At 35.8% G+C, this 23,204-nt stretch overlaps 1 protein-coding gene across 1 annotated transcript in view; it reads right to left on the bottom strand.

Annotated features, from left to right (window-relative positions):
* Window positions 1-9,831: 9,831 nt before the first annotated feature.
* The window catches only part of LOC138323916 (E3 ubiquitin-protein ligase RBBP6-like), a 29,625-nt gene continuing 16,252 nt past the window's right edge, over window positions 9,832-23,204 (bottom strand). The window contains exons 6-18 of the mRNA XM_069268853.1: window positions 22,298-22,386; window positions 21,788-21,890; window positions 20,981-21,153; window positions 20,413-20,582; window positions 19,507-19,910; window positions 19,071-19,171; window positions 18,580-18,728; window positions 16,109-16,319; window positions 15,484-15,567; window positions 14,437-15,186; window positions 13,768-14,028; window positions 12,285-13,727; window positions 9,832-11,881 (exon numbers count right to left, since the gene is read on the bottom strand). Coding sequence (XP_069124954.1) covers window positions 10,945-11,881; window positions 12,285-13,727; window positions 13,768-14,028; window positions 14,437-15,186; window positions 15,484-15,567; window positions 16,109-16,319; window positions 18,580-18,728; window positions 19,071-19,171; window positions 19,507-19,910; window positions 20,413-20,582; window positions 20,981-21,153; window positions 21,788-21,890; window positions 22,298-22,386 — 4,875 coding nt within the window. The 3' untranslated portion in view covers window positions 9,832-10,944. The remainder of the gene's footprint in view (window positions 11,882-12,284; window positions 13,728-13,767; window positions 14,029-14,436; window positions 15,187-15,483; window positions 15,568-16,108; window positions 16,320-18,579; window positions 18,729-19,070; window positions 19,172-19,506; window positions 19,911-20,412; window positions 20,583-20,980; window positions 21,154-21,787; window positions 21,891-22,297; window positions 22,387-23,204) is intronic.

Below are 23,204 nucleotides of genomic sequence, written 5' to 3' on the forward strand. Positions count from 1 at the left end.
GTAAGTGACGATATGAAAAAAAAATAATTCGTGAATGTTTTAAACTTACTTAAAAGTGTTCTGTTAAATAGTTAAATGTTAATTTTGTACAGAGATGCAAAAATATATGTATTAAAGATTTAACATTTCGAAAGATCGATTTTAGTTGCTATAAATAATGAAGTTCAATGCTAATAGTGCGTTTCTCTATTTTATCAAACACAGGTACAAAATGTACCAAGGTGTAACAAAAGATCCCCTAAACCCTGATTGGCCTTCCCGTAAGTTTGCCCCGATACAAATGTGGATTGTTACAGTGTATTAATACTACACTTACATCTACGTTTGTCTGTTTTCATTCGTTGGTGGATTGGGGGTTCCTAACTTGGTATGGCAAGGCGACTTCTCATAGGATACAACTACAAGCGATTGTTTCATTGGGAGTCCCGGTTTTGATGGAACAGTGAGCTGAGAGGATCGTAATGGTGTGTATATACATGTATACTGTGTAATGTTTTAATACATGTATTTTTGAACATATCACTATATTTATAATCACTTTTGTTGGATATTGTACAATACTTGTGTTATCAACATTTATTCATTTAAGAATAGTTATGCTAAAGCACGAATGAATGATATTCTACACTGGAGTATCGAGGATGGAGAGAAAGTTGCGACATCAACATATGCAAGATTCTGAAATTGTATTTGATATAGATTTGTTTCACTAACTGATTACTGCAGGGTAAAAATTACCACAATGATACACATGCTTTAACTGAGGATGTGATCATCAGTGTATATTGAAAGCTATTAAAACCATTGGTCAATTTTATAATCCCAGGGATATGATTATCTCCCCTAGTATTTAAATGGTCATTTTATAAATAATGTTTCCAATCACCTCTGACATGGTTCGTTTCTTGTAAATGTTATTCAATCACAGGAAATCATATCCCTGAATCCTGATCTGATCAACATACGACTACAAATCCTCTCTTATTGACAAAGAATTAAACTGTTGTTCGACAGGGTGCTGTTTTTAACCCCCGCTTTTCTGTGAAATCAATATGCATTAGATCGTCATGTTGGGGGAATCTTTTTAACCAACAGCATCGGTTAATTCTACAATTCTTCTATCTAACTTTTTGTTATTGGTTTTTTTTTCTTGTCTTGTTTTCTTTTCTTCTTTCTTGTGTGTGTGTTCTTGGTGACTTTTATGCATTCAACTATTATGTTTTAATATGACAAAACATGCCATGCGTCTGTAATCCTATGTAACACGTAATAATTAAATAGCATATTGAGGAAGGGGTAAGATATATTATTAATCGTTTTTGTTAATTGATTGTATACTGTCGCGATGGCAGTCACACAGAAATATTTCTGTCCGTTAGACTCAAAATCAGTATTGCCAACCTCCGACAATGGAAAGTCGGGTGACACTGGTGAAAGGGCCGAAATCTTCATTAAAAAATAAAAAATCATGTTTCGGATTGCTTTTCAAAGGTCAAGGACACTATAAATAGAAAGTATGTTGCCATGTTACATTCAATCAAAATTCCACCTGGTTTCGATTGACGATGCTTACTTGAGACTGTTTTCAGACGTGAAGGACATAGGGGCTTGACACGAGTACTCTGACAGGGACTTGACACGAGTACACAGGGACTTGACACGAGTACTCTGACAGGGACTTGACACGAGTACACAGGGACTTGACACAAGTGTAAAGTTCCTGTGGACGTGAAGGTCAACTGTCATATAAAGTCACTATTACCACAACTGCATTTATTTCCGCGTGATATCACAGGGACCTGAGAACTAGTTACAGTTGTTACATGAACGAATAACAGAAATGAGAAACCAGCAGCTAAATTCAAAACACAATTTAATTATATATACAATATTATACAGAGATGGTTTACAATATCTAAAGTAATTGATGGTGGTACAAGAGTAATACGATGATTTAAAGTGTTACTTATCTGTATGCGAATGTCCTGGTATGATCCTTCCAGGTTTCAAATTAACAATAATCACAAATCCACGAGGAAAATGAATGTTCACAGATGATTTGTAAAGTTCCAGGCAATATGAATAAATCCACACAAAGTGTTGTAATAATCCACAGATAAAATCACAATAGCTCTCCCAATAGAATCTTATATGGCGCTGTACAATTCTTGATATGTCTAATTACAGGTCTCATTACAGTTCTGATTAGCCTTGAACAGCTGGAGTATATATGGCTAAACCCTAATTCAAGAATACTGCATGAGAACCTTCTACTTCTAGAAATATCTAACTAAAAACAGTAAACAAGTAAACACACAGAACTTTCTGGAAATAGATCAATCTAGATTCCTACTTATTATCAACGTGTTTACAAACATATCTGTTTATATATGATAATATTCTAGAAAGTTCTATAACCTAAATTAATGATATGACCTTAGGATGTATTGATAATATAGCTATATGAGTTATCTCCCTTATCTAATAACACCATGTATTTAGTGTCGTACACAACACGGTTTACATAATAATGGACCCACCAGAGTGTCCAAAGACCATTTTAGACGTTTTAAGGGTCTAGATAAGATTATTCGGTAAAAATCATATTCAACACTGTAATATTACACGTAAAACAAAACTTTTAACCGACCGAGCTTTAGCGGCTAAAAAATCACGTTTCCAGCAAGTCTTCATAAAAAAGGTTACTGCCGTTGAAAAAAGCGATATTTTTTGTGCGTGATAGTTAAAAACTTATTCGGTTCGATTAAACTCAAAACTTCATATACTGGTAGTGCATGCTTGCAAAAAACAAAACTTTTAACCGACCTAGCTTTAGCGGCTAAAAATCACATTTCTAGCAAGTCTTCATAAAAACGGTTACTGCCGTTGAAAAAAAAACGATAATTTTTTTGTGCGTGATAGTTCAAACCCATTCGGTTCGATTAAACTAAAAACTTCATATACCGGTAGAGCGTGCTTGCCAAAAATGTTTGCTTATTTGAATTGCCTTTCAGATGCAAAGGTCAAGCTTGATCATTGTTACTGCATGTGAAAAATATAATAATGCTCTCCACGTAATTTTCCTGTCTTGGCCCGAGTGGGGAAAGACTGGTTATATCATAACAATACAGGAAAGAAGGCACGCCATTACCCATTAATATACGTACATTGTAATTGCGTATTTAACTTTTAATTTGAGATCGATATGGACCAAGTTGTTTATAAGCTTAATAGGAGGTCAATCACTAATAAACAGATTTTCAAATCAAGTTAAAGTTAGTTCTTGATAACCAAATTTTAATGAGTATTTGATAGAATTCTGAAGTATTTTATTCTGAATCAGAGATAAACATTTAGCTAATCAAGTGAGTAAGCTACATGTAATAATCTTTTGAATAACCTGGCACATTATATCAAAACATCGGTTGGGGTATAAATAGTTCAAAGTCTCAATTTACAGCTAGAAATAGTCGCAATCTAATATTAAAAGTCGATGTTCTTACTATACATGAAGTTGAAGGGAGACAACTCTTGTAGAAAAATACGAATTGTATAGTAGAGTTCAGTACACTACCCTTCCTGGAGCAAAATATAAAGGTTAAAGATCCTCCACCGCCGACAGAGCATAAATGATATTCATCATTTGAACAATAATTGGTGTTTAATCGTGTATATATATGTCTAATTAACACAAAAAATAATATAAAATAATTTATTTCGCCTTTGGTGCATGCGCAATCAGTACTTCATTCCATATAGGATATAGTGCCACGGAATTTTATCGGGATGCAATTAATTATTTTTCATATTTTTAACTTGAAGCAAAATTAGAAGCTCAAACTTTTCAATGGTGGTAATGGTGTAAAGTAAGTAGCTTTTTTAACTGAAGAAAAATACTTAATCGTCTGCTCCTGTTTTTGATAGTGAAAAAATACCATTTGTCAGCGGTGGGGCATCTTCAAAATAATAACATTAGAAAATATATACCGATTGGACTAAGTTGCGGTTACAACACCAAATATATGCTAGATTTCCTGCGTAATATATGAAAACAATGGAGAGTCATTTCGTTGTTTTGCTGTCTGGCGCAGTGATAGTCAACTACCGCGCGGCATTTAGGATGACAATGGGAAACATAAGACGACCCGCGTTATGAAAATTGACAATTTGTTTATTTTAATTAAACTGTTCAGAAGGTGATGATAAATGTAGTATTAACTGTAAGTTAATAACTTTTGCGACTCTACAAAATTATTAATCTCATTTTACATTCCCATTTCTAAGATGAAAAGCTATTTCAGAAAGGTAGTGGGCCTTTAATATTTTAACCTTACAGTAAAAAAGAAGCTCAAACTTTTCGTTAACGGTTATGGTGTTAAGTAAGTAACTTTTGCAAATGAAGAAAAACACTAAATCGCCTGCTCCTGTTTTTGATAGAGAGAAGAAAAAAACCATGTTGAAATTCTTTAAAAAGGAAGAGAAAATAACATTTGTCAGCTGTGGAGATTCGACATACATACATGTACTGACATCAATCAAGTGTTAATTCATTATTATTCTATTAAACTGTTGAACCTTATAATGGTTCGCAATCTTATCTTACATATTCCTTTAATACACCAACCGTCATCAAATAGAAACATTTAAAACGTGTTTACAGTCAAACCTGTCTTAGCGACCACCTGCTTAATAAGACCACCTGCTTAATAAGACCACTTTTCTAGGGTCTCAAATGACCAACACAATTCAACCAGTGTCTAAAGATTAATAGATTATTATTTATTTTGACATTGGATGGTGAGACTTGTATTTGGTGTTTTATTTGATTAAAAAAATAGGCCTGATAAAATTTTCATATAGCAAAGTCACATGTGTCAGATTCTACACCAATCATTCACGCAACCAATATTTACAGTACATAGTTTGGAAATTACGGCAAATTGTTTTGATTTTCATTTGTATATAATTAATTTTCTCTTTGTTTCTCGCTTTCTGATTGGACTATTCATTTTTTTTCATTCCACGATGAAAAAAAAAATCCGAGAATAGCGCGGAAATCCGACGTTATCGTGACGTCACAATAGAAACATTGACGTTGCGTATTGATTTGGAAAAAATAATCCCTTGGAAAAAAATCGATGGAATCCGTACGTGTAAACGTATTTCATTTTATAAAGTAGCCTGGAAAATTAATTATAAGCATTGAAGTCACTATATTTTAATTTCATCGGGGTATGAAATAAATTTTGTTTGAAAAACTTTTGTGAGAATCCGCTACGCAGATTCACACAGTTTGCAAACAAAATTTCTTTCATACCCCGATGAAATTAAAAAATAGTGATTTCAATGCTTAAATAATTAATTTTCTCTTTGTTTCTGGCTTTCTGATTGGCCTATTCATATTTTTCATTCCACGATGAAAAAAAAATCCGAGAAAGGCGCGGAAACCCGACGTCATCGTGACGTCACAATAGAAACATTGACGTTGCGTATTGATTTGGAAAAAAATAATCCCTTGGAAAAAATCAATGGAATCGTACGTGTAAACGTATTTCATTTTATAAAGTAGCTTGGAAAATTAATTATAAGCATTGAAGTCACTATATTTTAATTTCATCGGGGTATGAAATAAATTTTGTTTGCTAACTTTTGTGAGAATCCGCAATTCTCACAGTTTCCGATGAAATTTAAAAATAGTGACTTCAATGCTTATATAAGGCACTCAATATCCATCTCGCATGTGATGTTTGAGTCCAACAAAACAATTATTATCCTCGATACTCCAGAGGTTTCTGTTGCATGGACTATCGTTATATCCACCCCTAAGCTATCTCAATAGTAAATCTAGAGGCAACAGAACAGAACAAGCCATTTATCAAAAGAATCGTATAAATGGTACAATGTGGTTGACTGTACATGTGTGGCTTTAAATCTGGGCATTGCTATCTCTGTAGTCTTCAAAGGAAATCTTTGCAGGCCTGTAATTGGTTTAGACATTTTCATTTAAGCTGTCTTCAGTTTTACTATGAGATAGCCCAGGGGTGGATATAACGTCAGTGATAGTAACTTCTGGAGTGTTGAGGGTGGATATCAATATACAATATCAGTATTGATAATTTACTACACACATTCAACATTAAAAATTGGGTTAAATATCACTAAATCGACAAATTTTCTTAATCAACAAACAACATTACTACAATATATTTCATTTAGGTTTTTTTATTCACAAAAATGTCATTTTTACAATTGCACATATTTACAAATTACATGTGTCACACATGGCACTGTCCCATCATATAGAACACTTCCATTCTCCACATATCTCTAAAATGACCAGCATCTCTCTTATCACTTTGTGATTTCTAGCATATAACTTATAAAAATATTTGACTGTGAAACCTGACTGAACTATTCTCTGCTTATACCCCAAAATATGTTCATATAACAAAAGGCATTCTGATCTATCTAAGTTACTTCCCTTGGTTTCACTTTGTCAGGATTCAAATCTACTGATTTTATAAACTTGTGACGATCTGATATTTTTTTCCCCAGTAATCTATTGAGGCTTTGATAAATATGAGTGAAACAGGAAAGAAAATTTGATAGATCAGATCTAGAATGGCAAAATGGTGATATGTTTAGCTAGATTTACAGACGTATCGACCTAAGGTAAGGACCTTCAAAGTCAAGGTTTACTAAAACATAATTATGGCATGATTCATTTGAAATTATTTCACATTCTCCTAAAGAACATGAAAATCATCTTAAACACACATATTCATGAGACTACTATACTAGTCAAGACGACTGCTATGTTGGCACACAGGGACTTGGCATGGATTTCAAACCAACCGTCAATATATCTATATCATTGTAGTATCCATATAATACATATTCACCAATGGATGGAAATTTGTGCCAGGTCCCTGTGAGTTGGGAAAATCTGGATTCCTCATTGCATAACTGCATTTATTTGCCATTGCAGGTAGGTGTCAAAATTGTGATATCATTAAAGTTTGTGAGCAAAAATTAGAGCAATTACTCTGAAAACATGACATTACATTCACAAACACAACAAAACGATCAATACCTAGCCAGTGACAGATATCAATGAGTTATTCAAACATAATATGACTACCTGGTAAACAGTCTTATTGTCGCCCTCAAAATATATTTAATGACTAGAGCAAGAATCCAATACATGTAAATAATTATCTGGATGAATTTGTCACTTCCAGTCATGATCAATGTCAAACTTAAGATATCCATGTAATTTTTCACAGGTATTTGACACAATGAAATATTACGCTTCGGCATACATTTATAAAGCACTTCCTGTTTTTGAAATAAATGAACCAGTATATCCTCTGTACGGAAAACAAAATTGTGTACTTGGGTAAGGCCATACAAAAAAATATTAGTGTTTCCAGTAACACGACCGACCCTATAAAATCAGTGCCTACTCAAAAACTTTTTATCAGTTTTGTCCTCAAGCAAACAAATAACACACCTAAATTTTGTTTGATTTTTACTAAAGTCTGGATTTGGTGTACAAATTCTGTAAATCTATATATATAGCTAAGACACCAATAGTCTCCTGGGAATCAAACCCATGGTATTTATAAGGTTGAATAAAGTCTACTTCAGTTTTTCACTGCAAGTATCTAGGATGAAGAGAAAAAAATATTAAAAAAAAAAAAAAAAAAGAAGAAGATAATCCCTATCTACCAATCCTTCGTTTTTAAAGGGTGTTACCGGAAACAAGAATATTTTTTTACTTTGCCTAATCTTAAATCTTCAGCTCGATTATTACTTTCACATTCGTTTTACATGTATATTTTCTTAAGATATAAACCAAGTCTATGCCTTCTTTGGGTTTTTTTTTTTACATCACTTGATAATTTTTGAGACAACAAAGTCTGAGTTTTGATTCCATCAACAATGGAGCCAAATACAAAATTGAACATTGAAAAACAAAAATTCTTTCACCTCCAAAATCATTTCTCATTAACTTTCACACAATCTTTGAAATTGCATGTTTGCAAGACAACATCTTTTAATGAATGAATGGAAACTTTCATACAAAACTATCAGAATGAATGAATTGATTAATTACTTTTTTGACAAAGCAACCTGTCGGAAATTTCCAAATAAACTTTATTCACAAACTTAAACTTTTTTCTCTCTCCGATTAAAAAATCCAATAAATATTGAAAAAGACTAGCAGTTTTTGAAGTCTACATAGATAATGATATCATTGCAAACAACATCTTGGTAAACATATAAATATGGTGGTCAAATAAGTTTTAGAACTTTGCATTAAATCATTCAAACCTTGTTCAGCTAGAAAACAGATATACCTAATACACATTATGTCTATACGAACATTGTAATATCCTGTGTATATATGAAACATCAAAGAGAATGGTATGAGACATTAATGAAGCATATTCTTATCTGGTTATCCCCTGAACCAATTTTTTATGCCAACTTATTTTGCGGGTTTCTTTTTTAATGCATCAACTGAGTTTTGCTATTTAGACTTCTTTATCATTAATAAACCTTTTTATAATTAGATTCATTAACAAAATATATTTCATTATTTTGGAAAACTTGTTATAAAAATTGTTTATTGTCATTCTTAAAAATCAATATGGCCATGCCCCCAAAAGATATAAATTTGGAAAAATCATACATAAAACTTTTAACTGCTTTACTTTTAAATAAAATACAAAAATAGCACTTTCAAAACAATGATGGAATAACCTATTCGGGTAATTTTGCCTTTGCACATTAAAGAATTACCTGGTATCTGCCTTTGAGCTGAGAATTGATTGTCTGTGAGCAGCCCATAACATCATACGTTTCAGAGAAAACAATCAAGTTTTGTGTCCGAAACAATAAGACACCACACTTGCAAGGGAGATAAATCTGTAATATGCAAATACGGAAGATATATATAAACTCTACACATCCCTAGAGAACAAGTTTTAAAATTCATCTGTAAAATCTCCGATTCTAGACTACCACAATGAAAAAATTTATTGAAAAATAAAATCACATACTATAATGATTATCAATACAGCTGTATTTTCTCACGACATTTCAATTAGGCTGAATAGAAATGAAATTCCTTAGGTCACATCAAACCTTTACAGTTTTGATCCAACATGTTTGTCAATTTTTTTGTATTTTTTGTTCCCTCTTCTTTCTTTGATGTTTTTGCATTTCAGATTGTATTTGGAGAAAACACAATTTGTGTTTGATTTGAAAATTTTGATTGTATAACAGTGGTCAAATATATGTATATATGAAGATTTTTAACACTGTAATATGGTAAAAAAAACTCTTGATATGTCTCTGAATGTCAAGAGTGAAAAACAAAAAAACAAAACATTCAGAACTCTATGACTAGTAGCGATTTAGAAGGATTTTTACCTCTATTTCCCTCTTGGGCCCCGCCCTCCTGCCCCCCGGGGACCCAGAGCCAAAAAAGTTATACAAGTTCTGTTCCCCGTTCCCCCCGAGGATGTTTGTGGCCAAATTTGGTTACGATTCCATTCAGAACTCTACGACTAGTAGCGATTAAAAGGATTTACCTCTATTTCCCCTATTTGGCCCCGCCCCTCCTGCCCCCGGGGGGGTCAGAGCCAAAATTTATACAAGTTCTGTTTCCCCTTCCCCCAAGGATGTTTGTGGCCAAATTTGGTTACATTCCATTCAAAACTCTATGACTAGTAGCGATTTAAAGGATTTACCTCTATTTCCCCTATTGGGCCCCGGCCCCTCCTGCCCCGGGGGGCTTCAGAGCCAAAAATTATAAAAATTGTTTATTGTCATTCTTAAAAATCAATATGGCCATGCCCCCAAAAGATATAAATTTTGAAAAATCATACATAAAACTTTTAACTGCTTAACGTATAAAATACAAAAATAGCACTTTCAAAACAATGAGGGAATAACATATTCGGGTAATTTTGCCTTTGCACATTAAAGAATTATCTGCCTTTGAGCTGAGAATTGATTGTCTGTGAGCAGTCCATAACATCATACGTTTCAGAGAAAACAATCAAGTTTTGTGTCCGAAACAATAAGACACCACACTTGCAAGGGAGATAAATCTGTAATATGCAAATACGGAAGATATATATAAACTCTACACATCCCTAGAGAACAAGTTTTAAAATTCATCTGTAAAATCTCCGATTCTAGACTACCACAATGAAAAAAATTTATTGAAAAATAAAATCACATACTATAATGATTATCAATACAGCTGTATTTTCTCGCGACATTTCAATTAGGCTGAATAGAAATGAAATTCCTTAGGTCCGTCAAACCTTTACAGTTTTGATCCAACATGTTTGTCAATTTTTTTGTATTTTTTGTTCCCTCTTCTTTCTTTGATGTTTTTGCATTTCAGATTGTATTTGGAGAAAACACAATTTGTGTTTGATTTGAAAATTTTGATTGTATAACAGTGGTCAAATATATGTATATATGAAGATTTTTAACATATGGTAAAAAAAACTCTTGATATGTCTCTGAATGTCAAGAGTGAAAAACAAAAAAACAAAACCAGTAGTATTAACTCCGACATAGGAATGAGATCAACAAGAAAAGTAGCTCAGAATCTAAGCAAAAAAAAAAAAACCCCAAAAAAAATCTAATTAAATTTTGGTGTTTGTTATCTACTCCATAAACTCCAAATTTCAATTTAGATTGGAAGCGAAGTATCGCACATTCTTAGTAACTAAATGCATCAAAAAGAAGATTATAGAAATGGACTTCCAGTAAGCACCAGCATTGATAATACATGTATTCAGTCTTTCTTCACACACACTAAACCTTACATACCTCAATAGCAAGATTTACACCCATACATTCACCTCAATATCACACCATACACACACTAATATCAGAAATCTATAATGCCCGCATTCATTCCTTGGCTTCCTTCTCCTCCTTGTTCTTTTTATGTTTCTTTTTCTTATGTTTATGTTTGTGTTTTTTGTTCTTTTTATGCTTGCCTTTCTTATGTTTATGTTTTTTGGATTTTTTATCTGTATCCTCATCCTCCTCTTCTTCTTCCTCCTCCTCGCTGTTGTCATCTTTCTCTCCTTCCTCACCAGAGCTTGCCTTCGCTTTATCGTCAGCTTCCTCGTCTGCTGAACTTTCCTCGTTGTAATCCGGCTCAAACGTAGCCTCGTCAATCAACGATTCCTTTCTGTATTTAATTTTCTCTGCAGATTCTTCCATCCTCTCTTCTTCTTCTTTCCGTGACTCTGATTTGGAAGTTTTCTCCTTTGAGACTTTCTGACTAGCTATGGTAGCAGACCTACCACCAGAATGTTTGTCTTTGTGTGCGACTTTTTCCTCCACCGAGGCACGCTCCACGTCCCGTTTATCCTCGTGATGCCTACTACCCTTACCGCGAGTTGAGACAAGTTCGTCTTTATAGGAATCCTCCTTGAATGACCTCATCGTACCTTCTTTATCCTCCTTAAGCCGGTTTGCTTTTCTGTTAGACAATTTTTCTCTTAAATCCTCTTTGGGTCTGGTATCATCCGAACTAGCAAGTTTTTCTCTCAAATCCTCCGATTCAGAGAACTTGCGCTTGTCTGGTGCGGATATAGTGATCTGCATCGACCTCTGTCTATTTAAAACCTTTCTGTCATCGCGTCGACCATCTTCCTGTTTACTGTCGTCACGGCGACTGCTGTCTCTGTCTCTGCTGCGCGTGGCAGCCTCCTCCCTGTCCTTGTCGACGAACACTCGCCGTGGATTTTTGTTGGGGGGTGATAGCACTACTGCAGATGTAACAGCACTCTTCATTGGCTTTTGTGAGATGGCCTTTTCTGCACTCTCAATGACGGATCTACAAAAAACAAAAACAAAATTTACATCTCTCTTAATATGATGTGTTTGTCTCTCTTCTTTTCGGTATGTAGTTTCAATATTAATAGTTTGATGTCAAGTAACTAAAGTTCTATTAAAATACTGGTATTTATGCTTAATTAATTATATAATTAATATAGTCAGTGGTCTTAACACAGTATACAAAAGAAAATTGCCTTGGGTCCCAAATGACCAATTTCAGCAAATTCAAACTTTTGTTTAAACCACTTGTCTATAAAGACCATTTTCCTCTGTCCATATATGATTGATGGCCTTAACGAAACCCAGAGTTCGGAGGTGAAACATATATTATACTGGAAAACCACTTACATCCTACTGGCTACATGATTTTAATAAACATTGTTTTCATCGTTGTACTTTACCTTGGAAGTGACTGTTTTTCTTGTTGATGTTTATGTTTCCGACGAGGTTCAGGGGAGCGATCACTTGAATAATCTTCTCTCTCCCATTTTGACAGTTCAGGAGGAGATAACATGAGTTCGTTGTCCCTGGCCACGCGAACTTTGCTCCCAACAACAGACTTAGGGCCAGAATAATCATCTCGTGATAACTTTGACTTCACATTGTCAATCTTAGATGATTGTTGAGCCTTGTGCGACCCCTGAGATTTTGATTCCTCCTTAGATATTTTTTCTTCCGTCTCTGTGTCCCTTTTCCTGTGAGATTTAGTTCTTTCCGCAGGTGACAATGACCTTTCCTCTCTAGACACAGAGGATATCCTTTCTGAAGATTCCACTTGTGAAATACGAGATTTTTTACTGTCTGATGTTGAAACATGCCTGTTTTCCTTTAGTTCTTTATGTTTTTGTTTCTCAGATCTGACTGGTTTCTCATAATCGTCCTTTTCATCATCTTCATCATCATGAACAACCTTCTGCCTCTTGGCTGGACTTTCATCTTCGTCCACATCATTATCAGCCGTTTCTTCTATTTCTTTTACACGTTTCGTTTTGAATTTACGAGGAATCTTATCTCCTTCTGGGGCTGAATCACTGTGTGTTGCGTCGGAATCTGAATTTCTCACTTTCAATCTTTTGATAAGAGGTCTCTCCTTTTTAATGTCCCGATCATCATACAACTTCTCTTTCTTGATTTCTTTAGGAGGTTTTTCCTTGTCCAGATCTTTTTCTTCAGAATCTCGCATTCTTTCCTTCTTTTTTCGTTTAGGCACTTCCTCTTCAACCTCACGAGATCTTTCTCCCTGCTTCTTACCACTAATTTTTTCCTCGGGATTATTAAAATCAGAATCGTCCTTCGGTTCTTGTTTTATTTTCCTTGTCATTTTTTGTTTGTTTGTACTTTTCACTTCCTCGCCCATTTCCTCATCAGAATCATCTTTAGGCCTTGGTTTACCTTTTTTCTTTGAGGGAACTTTATTTTCCTTATTGATCTGTGGTTCTTCTGAAGAATATTCCTTATTATCTTCTGTACTATCTTTCTGCAGTTTTTTCACGTTAGTTTCTGCTTGTGATTTTTCACTTGTTACGTTACTCTTTTCACGTTTTTTGCTGACCCTTTCTTCACCCTTTTCAACTTGAGATTTTTTCACCAGATTGTCCGTGCCCTTAGCCGGAACCGATTTCTTCGCCATTGTTGCTATGCCGACTGTGGAGGATTTCTTCACACCCGTTACAACCTCTATTTTCTGCCCAACCTCCTTTGCTTTTTTAATCTTGACAGTTTTTTCTTTCTTTACTTCACCAGTTTTCTTCACTTTTTTGTCTTCCCGGTCTTTGCTGCTTGATTTTGATTTGTCATGTGATTTTTTCTGCGCTTTCTTTTTATCTTCCTTTTCATCTTTCTTTTCATCTTTCTTATCTTTCTTTTCATCTTTATTTCTCGTTTCTTGTTTCTTGTTTGCCATCAGTTTTGCCCGATTTACTGCCGGGCTTGCTTGCTTCCCATTTCTGTCGATCTGACTGACCTCTACCTTGGCCCCTGCCCCTTGGGGATCTGCCTCTTGGTTCCATTCGGCCCCGTGGGGACTTAGATCGTGGTCTGTAGGGTTGTTTACCATAGTAAGGCACATCATACTGCCCCGGCCCTGGGGGTGGGAGAGGCGGAGGTGGGTAACCATAGTACTCAAGACAGTACTGCTCATACGCTCTGTAAGACAAAGAGAAACATATTAAACTTTTACTCATCAATGTGTGAAGATCTACTCTGGTACAGATCATGGTAGGAAAATAGGAAAAAGTTGGCTTTCCCAAAACGATGTAAATGCATGAAATCTTAATACATAAGAGAAATTTATGAATTTCCAACACAACCAAAACCCAAGGTAGGAAAATAAAGAATATTAACCCTAGATTTTTATTGTTTTGAATAATTACATTTTCAAAAAGAAAATAATATCTTAACAGTAATGTCTTTAGATAACATAGATGGAAATAACCTTCAAAAAAAAAAAAATTTCAAATAGAACTTTGGTAGACATGTCAGTTAGATATAAATTCCTCCACCAGAATACAACTCTAATTTAATCAGTCATTAATAATAAACAAAAAGACTGACCTATAATGATCGTCTGGGCGCTGTCCATAGTAGGGTGGAGGTGGGGGTTGACCCGGGTATCTTGGTGGAGAGAAGTTCTGTCGTCCCTGGGGTGGGGATCGGAAGCCCTTTGGGGGTGGGGACCAGCCACCTGACGACTGTCTGTAGTAGTCATCCCTGCAGTAGGGGGGCGGAGATCGATAACGAGGCAATGGTGACCTTGACCTTCTAGGAGGTAGATAACCAGGAGAACCACGTCTGTAACGTGGGCTGCGCGAACGTGATCGTGACCAACTATACTTTGGTGGTAGAGGTGATCTTGTACGTGAACGTGTTCGTGACCTTCGACGAGGTGTAAAACTCCTTGACCTTGGCCGATATTTGGGAGGCGGTGGCCTTGACCACGATCTAGATCTGCTCCTGGTCCGATACCTGACGGGGCTCTTGGATCGGAATCTGGATCTTGACCTTGATCGTGTCCGTGATCTTGTTAGAGTTCGTAACCTTCTTGGTTTTGAAATAGAACGTGTCCTTGATCGTGTCCGTGACCTTAATCTTGACCTTGATCGTGAACGACTTCTTGTTCTGAGACGACGAGGGGGTGGACTCCTCGAATATTTCAGTCTTGATCGAGATCTAGTTCGGGTTCTTGATCTGGTTCTAGTTCTTGTTCTAGATCGTGTGCGTCTCCTTAAGGGCGGGGTCCTTGATCGGAATCGTGAACGACTTCGGCTCCTGTTTCTTGAGAGAGACCTCCTTGGAGAAAGTGACCTGAAGTGAAAATAGACTTTTAAAATAAAATTGAAACAAGCAACTCCTGATAATGTAACATCTTATTTCCTAATACTGTTCAGCTCAACAATATAGCATATATTTCAAAAAGATGACCACATTAATTTCACTCTGGAAAATTAAATTTAAATAAATTTTTAAATTTTTAAAATTAAAAGTGATATTTCACATGTGTTACAACAAGATCTCTAATCACTGACAAACCATATTTATTTTATCATTATCATTGGCACACACAGAAAATGATTCAATTGTTTAATTTTCAAATGAACAAACCTTGACCTGGAGTGACGTTTCCTCTGGTCCAGTTTGTACTCCATCATTTTCAGCCGATAGTCCACCATAGTCTCGGGTTTTAAACTGCAATAACAGACATAAACATCAACACAGGTGTTTAGAATCTTTTTCAAATTTCTGTTACGCATTTTTTTTTTAATATTCATTAAACTAATTCATTACAGAACTTGTCCAATCTGCTATACAACATTGATATAAATATCTCCCTCAGTTAAAAAAAAAGCTAAATACACAATGTATTCTCTGCATATTAAAGAGTTATCTGCCCTTGTATGTAGGTATTGATTGTGATGTCATAATAATGATGTTCACAAGAGTAACACTATTTTTTTTTTTTAGAGAAACGCGTGTTTTGCTCACAAAATTATGATGTCACAATTGATACCTTTCCAAAAGGGTTATTCAAAGACAGAATGGTCACTTCACATACATCTACAATGTTCTTTCTGTCTATAAAATTTACTTTTTTTAGTATAAATTGGACTTTTATAGTCAAAATTGAAAATATCAATATACCTTTAAAATCAAAACACTTTATAAAATACTGTAGTCAGTAGTATCATAAAAAGGATTTTTAGTGGATACAAAATTAAATACTACGTACTCATCTCGAAGCATCTCCTGCTTTGTTCTATAGAATTCCTCCTTGGTCATCGGCTGAGGTCCCCCCATGGGTAATGGGAACGGCATTCTAGAAGGTGGGAATGGGTGGGGGGCCCCTCCAGGTACCACAGGTACCCCTGGATGAGGAGGGAATGGCATCCCTGACGGTACAGGCAGGCGGGGTGGGGGTAGATTTGTATTTAGAACAGGCACTGAAACACAATCACAGTGGATATTACTTTCAATGTCAGAATATATCATAACATATATATATATATTTTTTTTTAATTCCAAATAATATGCTATAAATAATACAATTTTTCAAATACCATGTACCTGTTTTAAATTTCAACCTTTTTTTTTAAATTTCAAATAATATGTTATAAATAACAAGAGGCCCAAAGGGCCTTAACGGTCATCTGACTACCTTGGCAATAGTAAAATTTATTTCATATGGTGTCACTTTGTCAGGACCATGTCAGGATCATTTTCCATTTCCTTCAACAAATTTTATTTCAAACAAGAGGCCCAAGGGCCTTAACATGTAGGAATTTAATTAGATATAGTGTCATAGTAGCCTTCTTCAATTTGGGATCAACCAGAGATGTAACAATACTTTGTCGATCCATGTCAGGATCATCTCAGGCAAGTTTCAGCCAAATCACACAGGCAGAAGTTGAGAAGAAGTGCAAAATGTGTTTTCAAGATGGCGGCTGTGGCGGCCATCTTGGATTTTGGATCGACCCAAAAGAAATCACAACACTTTGTCGGGACCATGTCAGGATCATTTCATGCAAGTTTCAGCCAAATCGCACCGGTAGAACTTGAGAAGAAGTTAAAAATGTGTTTTCAAGATGGCGGCCATCTTGGATTTCGGATCGATTTGAAAAATACCAACACTTTATGGGGACCATGTCAGGATCATTTCATGCAAGTTTCGGCCAAATCGCACTGGTAGAACTTGAGAAGAAGTTCAAAATGTGTTTTCAAGATGGCGGCTGTGGCGGCCATCTTGGATTTCAGATCGACCCAAAAAATAACAACACTTTGTCGGGACCATGTCAGGATCACTTCATGCAAGTATCAGCCAAATCGCACCGGTAGAACTTGAGAAGAAGTTCAAAATGTGTTTTCAAGATGGCGGCTGTGACGGCCATCTTGGATTTCGGATCGACCCAAAAGAAATCACAACACTTTGTCGGGACCATGTCAGGATCATTTCATGCAAGTTTCAGCCAAATCGCACCGGTAGAACTTGAGAAGAAGTTAAAAATGTGTTTTCAAGATGGCGGCCATCTTGGATTTCAGATCGACCCGAAAAATAACAACACTTTGTCGGGACTATGTCAGGATCATTTCATGCAAGTTTCAGCCAAATCGCACCAGTAGAACTTGAGAAGAAGTTCAAAATGTGTTTTCAAGATGGCGGCTGTGGCGGCCATCTTGGATTTCAGATCGACCCAAAAAATAACAACACTTTGTCGGGACCATGTCAGGATCACTTCATGCAAGTATAAGCCAAATCGCACCGGTAGAACTTGAGAAGAAGTTCAAAATGTGTTTTCAAGATGGCGGCTGTGGCGGCCATCTTGGATTTCGGATCGACCCGAAAAATAACAACACTTTGTCGGGACCACGTCAGGATTGTTTTGCGCAAGTTTCAGCCAAGTCGCACCGGTAGAACTTGAGAAGAAGTTCAAAATGTGTTTTCAAGATGGCGGCTGTGACGGCCATCTTGGATTTCGGATCGACCCGAAAAATAACAACACTTTGTCGGGACCATGTCAGGATCATTTCATGCAAGTTTCAGCCAAATCGCACCGGTAGAACTTGAGAAGAAGTTCAAAATGTGTTTTCAAGATGGCGGCTGTGGCGGCCATCTTGGATTTCGAATCGACCTGAAAAATAACAACACTTTGTCGGGACCATGTCAGGATTGTTTCATGCAAGTTTCAGTCAAATCGCACCGATAGAACTTGAGAAGAAGTTCAAAATGTGAAAAGTTAACGCACGGCGGACGGCGCACGGCGCACGGCGCACGGCGGACGGCGCACGGCGCACGGCGGACGGCGCACGACGACGGACGAAACATGATGACTATAGGTCATCCTGACCCTTCGGGTCAGATGACCTAATAAAATATAATGTAACTTTTCAAATATCATGTATCTGTTCTAAATTTCAAGTAATGTGTTACAAATATCATTTCTTTTCAAATATCATGTTATTTTTTTTATTTCAAATAACATATTTCAAAATTACTAATATACTTTTTCAAATACAATGTACTTTATTTTTTAAGTTTTAATTCATATTTTTTTTCTCATAGTATTGATTTAGTATTGTACTCTATTCATAATATTTGCTTATTAAACTTTTTGTAATTGGTGGCACAGAAAACATGATTTCACGTTTTAATTAATCTTGTTTTGTTCGATTAACTATTTTACTGATATTTAAGCATCTGCTTACCTGTGGCAGGTGTCACTCCTGGCGGTGGGAAGGTCGGGGGATGTCGGACAGGTCCATTAGTAATTCCAGGATGTCGGAAGTCCGGACCTGATGGGATGGTCGGAAGCAATATGTCAGGTTCTCCAGGTGGTCTCAAGTCCTGCCCAGGTCTATTAAAGATATAAACATTACATGCATTTAAAGAAATTCATCTCTATAAATGAAATAATACTTTCTTATATCAATGGCCAAGTGGTTGAGATGTCTGGACATATTACTTCAAGCCCTCACCACCTCTGTAACTCTGCATGGCAATAAAATTCATTTTTCATTATCAACTGGATTATCTTGTTAGAAAACACTGTGAAATCATTATATTAAAATTAAAATCTCAACGAAATTGTAAAAGTTTATCTCACACGAAAATTCACCCTAACGAAGATAAATGATTTCACAGTACTCTGTATGATTTTCCTGCTTTGTTTTTTCTATCGCTGTAATGTTGTATTTACCCCCTTGGCAGCAGTCCAGCGGGATGCATAGGTCCGGTAGTTGGTGGTGGCGTGTTTCTGTTTGGTTTAACGGGAACTTTCTGTCCAATCACAGGTACAGTCTGTAGGTAAATACACAGGTAAAGTTGTTCACTGATAATAATCAATACTACACAATACTGTAAACAATTTACTTTTGCGAGCAATTAAATTTCCTGTTTGTTGTGTGAAAAAATAAATCGCAGCAAGAAAATCAAAATTTGCCATTTGGGTTGAAGTGCATATATAATTCTACCGATTCCTATATTTTTTGGATCAAAATTTCATGACACAAGGTTCATCAACAAGCTATTACAGGCTCTACCATAAGTAACTATTTTATAGTAAGCCTTTGGGTATTTTTCTCTCTATTTTCTCTGTATTTTCTCACGCTATCTTTACATATATGATGACTTACCTTTGGCTGTTCATCCAATGGCCATAGTGGCTCTCTTTCATCCTTGACCGGCGTTGACGTTGTAGGAGTAAGTGTCTTATTATTACTAGCTCCCTCGGGGACAGAAGCGGTTGTTTTGACAGTAATACGAGTCCTGGATTCTGTACGGGGTGGGGGTGGAGGGGGAGGGGACTCCATCCTCGACCGAGGTTTCGTTGCCCTTGCCGCCTCCTCCTGACGTTTCATCTCCTCCATTTTAGCCTCCATGTGTCGTCTCTTCACTGTCGTGTATCCTGTCTCGTTAAGGAAATTTGTGACAGCTGTCCGCAGGAATTTATTAGCAATGAGCTTGTCTGGAGATGAGTCCATTTCTTTACAGGAAGGACAACAATGGTTGTCATCCTCTAAAAGAGCATCACGGATACCTGGAGAAAAAAAAAAAATCAACAAACTGGCAAAGATTTACATGGATACCTGGAAGAAAAAAAATTAAACCGACAAACTGACAAAGATTTACACCGATACCTGGAGAAAAATATCTAAAATCAACAAACTGGCAAAGATTTACACGGATACCTGGAGAAAAAAAAAATTTAAATCAACAAACTGGCAAAGATTTACAAAGTCAATTTGAACTGAATTTAGCCCTGTCAATTAAAAAGTAAGAAGATATAATTAAAGAAAGTTATTTTTGGACTCATCTGACACATTAGTTTTATATTTGTAATTAATATTCAAATGTTTAGAAAAAGAGTATTTTACTAGTCAACAGTAAATGACCCAAAATAACATCAAAATACATTGTAATTGTTTACTTAGATAGCCACCAGCCTCTAGAATTTTAAACTTCACATTACTGTAACAAACTTATATCTACGAAGGAAAACCGTTAAAATATTACAGTGATCAATTAGCTATAAAACTCACATTCATCACAGTAGCTGTTCCCGCAGCAAGGAATAACAACAGCTTCCCTGAGGAGGTCGTGACACAGGGGACAGATCAGCTCGTTAGGCACAGGGGACTGTTCCTGTTTCTCGATCACTGGCGCCGGCATGAAGGGTGGTCTCTCTTTCTTCCCCTTCTGGAATGCCTCCCTGTCAAAATGGAAAACACACAAATTTTAAGTCAAGTCACCAACAAAGATGTCTTTCCATTATATATCACTATGCAATGGAAGCCACTACTATCATATTGGTTAATATCACATTCCTCTTAATATCACACTTGTCTGACAATTTGGGCATGATATTAAGAGGATTCAACTGTGTCAGGACCAAGTTTTAAGTATGTTTGTTTTGACTCACTCGATTTTTCTTTTCCCAATGGTTTAATTTAATACTTACTATTTTAGACTGTCAATTTCTTTGTCATAAACTTTTAACCTTTTTCTATAGATTAGTAACTATTTCAAAGCTATTCAATAAGTATTACTCCTAAAACTCATTACACACAAAGTTTTTCAATTTACATCATATATCCCTCCTCTACTTACTTGTCTATGATGGGGACAGCATACTTCCCAGTTGACATAAGAAGAGCCCCGGGAGAATGTTTATCATCGACTGGGGTGAGAAAACTTGTGGGAATCCCAGTCGAGCGTTTTATCCTGTTCGGGTTGACAACAACTTCCTGTTGTTTACCAGTGGTGTCATCCAGATCATTTTCCTATAAACAGGAATAACACATATTTATCTGTACCACCCTACAGTGCATTGATGTCGAGATTCTACACAGGGAATTCCTGACATGAATTTCTGGTCAATTTCAGGTAACATTTTCTTGACAAATTTAGGCCTATTTCTGAAGTACTGGTTTCTTGACAGGAGTTATCTTTTCAGGTCAAATTTCAGGTTCGTTTTTTTAACCATAAATACATATGAAATTCTAATCAATTTCATGTTTAGAAAGGACGGATCATTTCTGACAAATAAATTAAAACACAAAATTTTAAAAGTTAAAGCAGTCGCCGCTGACACTGGTACATGAAAATTAACACTATAGAATTGCTCTCATGAGTTTTGTTGTGTACGAAACACAAAAATGAATTAAACTACAGTAGACAAGGTTTTTGAATACAATTGAATAATGTGTTAACAAGTCCTTTTCACTACAGCAAGGGTCAACATTTAACATGTAGCTATGTTTTAAATGGAAGAAAGTCGGAGCACCAGGAGTGAAACCACCAACCTACTGTATAATTACTATGTGACAACATGACCAAGCTATCAAAGGTAAACTACATTACTGAATAAATATGGAGAATATTTGGAGTCTTACAGCAGTGCTCTCGGAAACTTACCGGCTTGTTAGGGCAGTTGTGAATATAGTGACCAGGCTTCCCACACTTGAAGCAGAGATATGAATTGGAGGGCTTGCCTACTGGGTACTTGGACTTCATATAGCTGGACAAACAGAAATATACACTTAGTCACATGACTGATATACCAGACCAAATAATTTTTTTTTTTTTTTTTAAATGAGTGACTTTTACGTTATATGTTTCTTGATATTCAATCTTGTATTTGCATATTACAGAGTTATCTGCCCTTGCAGATAGGTATTGACTGTAACGTCACCTGTTTGCATGTGTAACATTTTCCCCCCAGAGAAAACGAAGCAAGTTTAATTCACAAATTAACGATGTCGTGCTGCATACCTACCTGCAAGGCAGGTAGCTCTGTAATTTGCAAAGACAGAATACAATTACATTATAAATGAAATCTTAACATTTGATCCCAAATAATCAGTTCGACAGATATACCTATTCTATGTTAGAGGGGTTTACTGTATATTTAGCAGCAGTACTCACTTTGCGGGATCAAAGTCTTTGCCAGCCTGGTACATCATTGCTTTGATCTTATCTTCCTCGGAGATGTCAGCATTCACTAGATCCACAGTCTGTAAGTATACCACAGAAAATAAGTTAGTGTACAATAATTTATTTTCATACGTTAAAGATGCTCCACCGCTGACAAATGGTATTTATTCACTATTAAAAACAGGAGCAGACGATTTAGTATTTTTCTTCTGTTACAAAAGTTACTTATTTTACACCATTACCACCATTGAAAAGTTTGAGCTTCTAATTTTACTTCAAGTTAAAAATATAGAAAATAATTAATTGCATCCCGAAAAAATTCCGTGGCACTATATCCTATATGGAATGAAGTCCTGATTGCGCATGCACCAAAGGCGAAGTAAATTATTTTATAATATTTTTTGTGTTAATCATACATATATATACACGATTAAACACCAATTATTGTCCAAACGATGAACATCATTTATGCTCTGTCGGAGGTGGAGCATCTTTAAAGGGCCACTACCTTTCCGGAGCAAAATTTATAGGTTTCTTAAAAACATTAATAACAAAAGAAAATATATATCGATGGCATAAGATGAGGTTACAACTCCAAACATATGCAAGATTTCCTGTCTAATGTACGATAACAGTGGAAATTCATTTCGCTGTTTTGCCGTCTGGCGCAGTGATAGTCAACTACCGCGCCGCATTTAGGACGACGGCGGGAAACATAAAACGACCCGCGTTATGAAAATTAACATTTTATTTATTCTAATTAAACAGTTCTGAAGGTGGTGATAAGTGTGGTAGTAAACGTATAGTTAATAACTTCTGCGACTCTACAAAATTATTGATCTCGTTTCACATTCCTATTTTAAAAACTAAAAGCCGTTTCGGAAAGGTAGTGGCCCTT

This window comes from Argopecten irradians, chromosome 5, assembly GCF_041381155.1.
Source record: "Argopecten irradians isolate NY chromosome 5, Ai_NY, whole genome shotgun sequence".
NCBI lineage: Eukaryota > Metazoa > Mollusca > Bivalvia > Pectinida > Pectinidae > Argopecten > Argopecten irradians.